Source organism: Elephantulus edwardii, unplaced genomic scaffold, assembly GCF_000299155.1.
Source record: "Elephantulus edwardii isolate Elephantulus edwardi_28Jun2011 unplaced genomic scaffold, EleEdw1.0 scaffold00070, whole genome shotgun sequence".
In the NCBI taxonomy this organism is placed as follows: Eukaryota; Metazoa; Chordata; class Mammalia; order Macroscelidea; family Macroscelididae; genus Elephantulus; species Elephantulus edwardii.
This window is the reverse complement of record NW_006399820.1, coordinates 13,937,580-13,945,901: the sequence shown is the minus strand read 5'-3', so window position 1 is coordinate 13,945,901 and position 8,322 is coordinate 13,937,580. Positions and strand designations below refer to the sequence as shown.

Genomic DNA, 8,322 nt, shown 5'->3' with positions numbered 1-8,322 from the left:
AATGAATGAATGGAATCCCAAAATCTCTGTAGATGTTCATTGAAATGAAAAATAAACAACCTAAATTTAAAATTAAAAAAAAAAGATAATTGTAATGGGAAAATCCTGAAGATATACATGAATGATAGATAATGTAGATGAAAAATTATATAAAACACAATATACATGTAAGGAAAAAAAATGGGCTTTTTAGAAGGGAGGATTGAAAAAAAGAAAAAAAGAGGAGAGTTTAAAAGTGCATGTATTGTGCATTTTTAATATGAGTTGTCAGCTTGCCTTGGCCTTAAGCTCTGTCAATGTGTAGACCCAGCAATAATTAAAGAGCATGTCTGTTTCCCAAAAAAAAAAAAAAGCAGTCACAATAAAAAAAAACCCCAGGTGGAATATAAAGGAGATGGATGTACAAACAGAAGGCATCACAGAAGGGAGACTAGAATGATCCCCCCGAATGATGGTGAAGGAGAAGGCCCAGGGTGACTGATCACACAGAGAAGGCTAGCAGCTCACAATGGAGCAGGTTAGAGTGTGGAAAAGAGAATTTTATCTTGTGTGACAGATACACTCACAAAAATAACAATAAGTGCTGAGGCTGTTTATGTAAAGCCAACACCTCATGGGATTTGGTTTCTAGATTTGGAGGTAGACTGTCATAGTTTCACAGGAAATCTTGGTTAACTGGCCTAAAGCACATTTAGTACCTGTGTTCTAGCTCCTAGTACACTACACAGTACCTTTTCCCAAGGTACAAGAATTAGTCTCTATTCACCTGGAGCAACAGTGGAGGAAAAGTGAGGAATGAAAAGATATGGGTTGTGCAACTAACTGCCTCCGAGATCAACTGCCTCAATTGTCCTGTTATCAGAACTGGATGGTGTCCAGCTACTATGATGGAATACTCAGATCAAAGATTCCATAGACTAATCCTGATCAAAAGGGGGAAATTCAGAAAAGAATTTCAAATTCTCATAAACTTCAGACTTTATGGAGGATTTGGCAGGGTGGCTAAATCTCTGATAATATTGTCTTGAGATAATCTTTAAACCAAAAACTAAAAATATCGACTGAAATCTTCTTCAAGACTTCAAGATGGTTTTGTGCTTTTATAAAAAAGCTCTCCTTCAGCATTGTTGCCACTGTTATGTGCCATCAAGTCAAGTACCACTCCAAAGTGATCCTATGAACAAGAGATCTGAACCCTGTCCTATTCTGTGCCATCTACCAATTCCAACATTCTTGAACCCATTGCTGCAGTCACTATGTCAATTAATCTGGTTGAGGGTCTTCCTCTTTTGCTGACCCTCCCCATTTTCAAGTATGACGTCCTTTTTCAAGGAACAGCTCCTCCTACCAATATGTCCAAAGTATCTGAGATGAATCATCTTTGCCTCCAAGCAAAGATACACTTTCTGCAATAACTGAACTGAAAGGATATTAGATTTGAACCCAGCTACTGCTCCTTGGGAGTAAGAGAAGGCAGTCCACTTCCATAAATATCCACAGCCTCAGAAACCCTAGAGGTCCTAAAAAAAAAAAAAAAAAAAGAAAGAAACCCTAGTCCTCTTGGGTTACTATGAGTTAAACTTTATTAGATGGTCGTTTCTTCCACATATTTATAAATATAAGGAGAAAGTACAGAATTAGTTTTAAAATCAGTAAAAATATTTCCTCTGGGAAAGAAATGAAAAGGATTCTTTTTCGATCAGAATCTCTACAAATAACTGGTCTGTACTGTAAACCATGCGGTATGCATGACAACTTAAAAAACAAAATCACCAAAACAAAGAATCCAAGTCTTACCAACTGAGCCTATGCTTTTCAAATTATAAGTTGTGACCTATTATTGGGTTTTAGGATCAATTCAGTGAGTCATGGCATTATTTTTTATGAGTTAGAATAAGACAGAATAACAATAACAGGAAATGCAGTATTTTTTAAAATAAAATTTTGCACACACATACTTAGTAAAATACATTTTGAACTGTGGAATGTGACAAAATAATTTAAAACTCATTTTACCCTTCTTTACAATTACTTTCACAAAATATTTCAATTTAACTTTCTTTTAAAACAAAGCAAGATATTAAGAGCTAATGAAAATATGTCACTACAATGCCCTTTAAAAGCCCAAATACTCTTTGCTCCTTATAATCTGTCATACTTGAGCCACAGAGAAGAACAGCGAACGGAATTCAAAATCACACAAATTATTTTTTAATATGTAATGTTATTGCTTCTTAGGGGATTATACTTTGAAATGTTATATGACTTTGGTTAGTATTTCAATGTCTAGTCTGGTGTCATGGTCCATAAGGAGGTGTGCTGCTAACCTAAAGGTGGTGGTTTGAATCCATCACCTGCTTCAAGGGAGAAAGATGGGCACTCTCCTCCAGTATGATTTATAGCCTCAGAAAAGCCACTAGAAAGCCAGCTATGAGTCCATTCCAATTCAACAGCAGTCTGGTTTTTAGTTAAGTCTATGCAGACTTGAAGAAGCTCTAGTGATGTGGTGGTTAAAGCAGTAGCTGTTGTTTTGTGCAGCGGAACTGACTCAGACCTAGTTTTCAGAGGCAGTGAAAGTCAGAGGAGGCGCTGCTCACCTTTCTCCCAAAGAAAAGGTAGTGGATTCAAACCACATGCCTTTGGGTTGGCTGCACAACTCCTCATCAGTGGGCCACCAGAGCGCCATTAAACCAGCCAGGGACTAACAGAACAGCTGCTCTGTGGGAGAAAAATGCGGCAGTCTGCTTCCATAAAGATTTACAGCCTTGGAAAATGTATGGGGCAGCTCCACTCTGCCGACCGAGCTGCTGACTCAAAATCAACTTGACAGCAAAGGGGAGAGACCTGGACAAAAGGAATCACTTCTGAAGCCTTTGCAGTGACTGGGAAGCTTGCAAATAAAAATTTGAAACATATAATACACAAACTAGGAAATATGTTTGTATTTGGCCAACAGGTAGCTGACCTTCCCTCACATTTTGCAAGGCACACTATGTACTTACAGCATGGAAAAAAAACAGAAAGTTAAAAGCTCTGATGCTCTTTTTCTTTTTTTTTCTTTTTTTTTTTTTTGCTCTTTTTCTTAAGAGTCTGAAGCTAGCCTGGTATTTTCTAAGTTAGAGATATACTTGGTTTTAGATGTTTTATCATGTAATTCACTTTCATATAATAATCAATAACAAAAATTTCTGCAGAAAACAAGTCCCCAGGACATTTTTTATGATAAAATTTCACTTTCTAGTACTTATAGGTATGTGATTCATCAATTCATATGTAATTTTTTGGCTGGGGAAGTTTAAGACAGAGGAGAGTTTATTAAATAAGAGAAATACTATCAAAAGGAAGGAGTGGGCCCATCTCAGGCTCAGAGGGGAGAGAAATGTTTCATCAATTCATATTTTAAAAATCACCAGCACATTTCAAACTGGATGTCAAAAAGCATGAATGAATGCATTCTTATTTATGTTCATATGGAAAGCTATGGTGCTGGAGAGAAGAGTACTGCACATAGCGTGGACAGCTAGGAGACCAAACAGGTTCTTCCTAGAGAGGGTGAAACCAGGCTGCTCCTTGGAGGCAAGGATTCTGAGGCTTCATGTGACATACTTTGGACATGTTGCAAGGAGGGACCCGTCCTTGGAGAGGGATGTCATGCTTGGGAGGGTGGAGGGGCAGCGCAGGAGAGGAAGACCCTCAATGAGATGGATTCATTCAGTGACTGGGGTAATGGGGGTAGGTGTGTCAGAGACAATAAAGATTGGCACAGGATAAAGGGTTCAGAACATTTGTACACAGGGTCTCTATGAGTTGAAAGTGACTCAACAAGAGATGATGACAACAATAACACTTGAAAGTTATCAGAATACAAGTTAATACTTCTATAAATAATGAATTATTTATGTACGTGTGTGTGTGTGTATGTACTCACACATGAGTATGGAGTAAGGGATGTGGATAGTAGGAGTCACAGGAGGTGGGAGAAGCAGCTTTCTCCTCTCTTATCTCTTCAAGAGCTGTCATTTGATTTTCCCACCTGAACACATCCACTCTTACTTCTACATCCCACTCTACACTCCATGGAGCCTCTCCACACATAACCATCTACACACATAATCAACAGGCTATATTTATAGCAGGTATACTTTCACTTGATTTGACAAAGGACTATCTCCAGCTCCTGCAAAAAGTGAATCTACATTCTGAGCACCTGTAACACCAACACAGATGCCATCTGTCTCAGCAGGCTGCCAGGATCTAGGTCTGTCCTACATCTCCCCTTAGCACTCCCACTGATTGTACTTGGAACTCAGTACAGTGAACTCAGACATTCGCAGAGCACCTGCTATGTGCCAGGCATCAAGCAAGCAGAGCCAGACACAAAACAAGTAGAACTCAGTACCTGTGCTGCAGAGCTCACCCCCTTAACAGGTGACAGAAAAGGAAACTGGATATCTCCCAACAATATGGTATGGGCAATGACAAGTTATACTCCCATACAATTTACCATATTGCTTTAAAAATTTTATCCCTGTCTCTTTTCACACCCGTGGAAGGCAAGAACACTAGGTCTGTATCTCTGTATCCTCTGTGAAATCATGCCATAAACTGAATATAAACATCTTCCACATAAATAACAATGCATTTAAGAAAAATATGTCTATTTTTTAAAAAAAATATTAATTTACATTTCCTCCCTCCCCCTTTATTCTCCTTTTCCCAGTCCACTTTACAAGGAACCTCTTATTCCAGATTGTTGTCATACACATAATGCCTTATATTCCTTTTAAACAGTTCTTTCCCTCATTTATTCCAATGCAGTGCTCATTGTCTATTCACTCCTTTCCTATCCCCCCTATAATCCCCCAAGTCAATATCATGTCTTCACATGTCTATTTCTTCATGCAGCCACCAACCTGGACCTATGTGGTATATTGTAAACCTAGAGTTTCAAATCCAAAACATTTTTAAACTCAGAATCCCTATAATCTATTAGTCCTCACCAGGTTCTTTGGTTTTCAGTTCCCAAAAGGGGAAAATTCTTGAAAGCTAAGTCTGTTTCTCTTCCTGAAAATCAATACACTCTGCTTGCATTTACCGATAAGCCTGAGAACTTTCACCCAGTAACTTTGAACTTCTACCTCTGGTTAAAACAGAAGTAATTTCTTGCTGTTTTAGGAAAATAATAACACTCAACCAAACTCTATATTAAGGACGTCTCAGATGTCAATGGGAGCTGTGGTAGTGCAGTGAGGGGCTTGTGCTACTAACACAAAAATCCACACCTCTCTGGAGGTTTGCACCCACAAATGGTTTCGCAAAAGAAAGACGGATAATCTTCTCCTATGTTGTTTGTTACCCCTAAAAACCTGCTGAAGGGTCAGTTATGAGTCAGTTCCCACCGGAAGGCAATGAGTTTTATATGTCAAAGGAACACTGGAGGCACTGTGGGTAAAGTATAGCACTGCTAAACAAGAAGGTTGGCAGTTTGAATCCATCATCTACTCTGGTGGGAAAAACAGGAGACAGACTATTTCCATAGATATTTACAGTCTTGGAAATCATAGTGGAGTTCTACTCTGCTCTGCAGGGTGGTCATGGCAGTGGATTTGGATTTTGGCCACACTTCAAATTTTTATTTCTAAGTAAGGAAAAAAGATAATATCCTCAGTATTCTGCTCATCTACGACTCTCTGCCCTTCCTGCATCACAAAACAAATAGCAGAAATAAACTGCAAGTATATTATGAAGCACTGCCACAATTAATCAACCAGGAGCCCAAGGGAGCAATTGTTTCTATTTTTAAACACACTTGCTTTAAAGGAATCACCAGTGGAGAAATATGAAACCAAAGGCATCAAGAAAATTCAAAGGCATTTCATGTCTTCATTCTTGCAAAGACAGTAATCCTAATCTACACACAGGACTGTTGTGTTGTTTCCACTTGGTTTGTCCATGGCTGGGGCATAAGAAAAATTCCAAGAAATACAAGGGTTAGGACAAGACAAGAGAAGACCCACATTTCAGTGCCATTCTTATCACTCCCGGTAAGTGACTATTCCAGCAACCAGGCAGGTGGATAAATCTGAAAAATCAGTTCGCGTGTCTTTACTTACTAGCTCAAGATTAATAACGACAGTGGAAGCCCTAAAAAGGATTAAGTGACTATTTCTAATCATTTCTAAACAACTGTCCACAGTTAGAAGTGCTATTCAAACTCCACAAAATCAAACCTGCTTCTTTCCACAAATGGCAAAGCTTCATTAAACAGCAACCGCCAGTAGCATTCATGGTTAAGAATGACAAGGAGCAAGTGTCCAACTAGCAAGGACAGGACCCCCTCAGAGGCAACAGCCAAACAACAGGTGTTAAATCATTCTACCTATTTCCTAGACACAGAAAACTTTTTTCAGAAACAATAATTTCTGGTTTGGGGGGCACACTTTGGTGAAGTATCTAATTTGTAAATACTTTTATTTACACAATTAGTTAATTGTTACTATCAAATACAGCCATAGTTCTAGAAATGTACCTCAAAATAACAGTATAATTGTACTTTAAAACACTGTCCAAGAATACATCTTTTCCTAAGAATTGTCTAGCACATTTTCAATACAATTTAGCTATTTAATATACCATAAGATAATTATAAGTGGTAACATTTTTGTAAACTAGATACAGATTTGTAGGCATGGCACCAACGGAAAAAAAGAAAACTCCCTTGTCAAGGACATTTATCTCCCTCAAGTTTTTTTCACCACATTTGTAAAACTGTGCCCACCCACCACATGCTTTGAGTCAGTTACAAATACTTCCTTTAGCAATAAAGTAGCAAACTCTACTTGAATTTCTTCTAGTGAAAATCTCTTAAGAGCAAAATTCACTAACCTGGCACATTAATCAACAGGTGAGTTTTAAAAACATTCATGATGTTTCTCACTTCCTAGATGGATTAATTGAGGAAAAAAACTCCCTTTTATTCTTTTTATACTTTTGCACACTATTGCTCTACTATATTGAAGGAATTGCAAGCGTTCTTCTTAAGGGCTTACCAGAAAAAATTCCAAATATTCAAATTATTTTAGGGCATTTTCCCATACTGATGCATGGAACAGAGCAGAATTAATAAGGATCCAACAGTTACACTTTTCAAATGCAAATATGTTGCCATCAAGTAAGCGCAGCTTTCTTTTAAACATCCTTCCCTCCGACTCTACATAGTTCATGGCACCACTTTTGTTTCCTTGAAAATCAAAATTCCCGCATTACATTTAGGCATTATCTCAAGGCAGCACCAACTAAAAAAAAAAAAAAAATAGGTTTTCAATGGTCCAGGCCTGAGCCTGCAACGTACAAGCCTGTTTGCTTATTTTTCCCTCTCATTTTATAGATGAAGTCTTTGAGCAATTCTCCTGAAGGAAGCAAACAGTGCAGGGGCGGGAAGAATGAGGGACACCGGGTCCCTGAACCAATAAGGACTTAGGCCTGCAACTTGCTCGCTTCTTAGCCTCAGTTTTCTTATCTGTAAAATGTGACCTCTGGACTAATCATTTCTGTGGTCCCACGGAGCCCCCGATTCTGCATATGCTGAGGCACATAAACAGCACAGCTGATGGACACAATCTAGACTCTGGTTCTGGCCCCGGGTTGCCCAGCCAGATGTCGCTCTTGATGGGAGGGCAGTAAGGGGGGATGGGGGAGAAGACAGAGGGAGGAGAAGAACTTGGACTTGCAACAGCTTCTCACAGGAGCGAGCGACAAACTTGAAGCCGCCCTCCTAACAATAGGAATGAGCATTACTATTTTCCGGGCTCCAACTTGTAGGACCTTCTCCCCTCCCTCTCTGCACCCGCGTTTACCTTTCTCCCTGTTTGGTGTTGGAAGGAGGCGGGTGCAGGACCGTTTGATTCCCTTCCATTTCTACCACGCACTTGGTGTTCAGTTCCAGTTCTAAAAGCAAAAGGGAAAAACCAACGTTTGCAAAGTGCGAGCATCGGTCCCTCCAGGCGCCTGGGCGCGCAGCGCTCGGCTCTCCCCCGGGAGCTGGAGCAGGAGCCGGGCGATGGGAGCCGGGCAGCCCGGCGGCCCCGTCTCCGAGCGAGCGCGGGGGCTGCCTCCTCCCGGCTCCGGCCCCGGCTCCCCTTGCACCGCTCCAGCCAGCGCCCAGCCTCACGGCCCCGCGCCCTTGCAGTTGCCAAAGTTGCCCCCGCCCTCAGCCCCTCCAGAAATAAAAACGAGCGGAAAGCAGCTCACCTCGTCGGTTCATGGGCCGGACCCGGACTGCAACTTTTACCTTGGTATCCGACATGTTGTCGGCGCTCTGCC

At 40.4% G+C, this 8,322-nt stretch overlaps 1 protein-coding gene across 1 annotated transcript in view; it reads right to left on the bottom strand.

The window, feature by feature from the left end:
- KIF13A (kinesin family member 13A) overlaps nt 1–8,305 on the bottom strand; it is a 302,781-nt gene extending 294,476 nt beyond the window's left edge. The window contains 2 exon segments of the mRNA XM_006888691.1: nt 7,857–7,947; nt 8,251–8,305. Of these exon segments, the coding sequence (XP_006888753.1) occupies nt 7,857–7,947; nt 8,251–8,305 (146 nt within the window).
- Nucleotides 8,306–8,322: the final 17 nt, after the last annotated feature.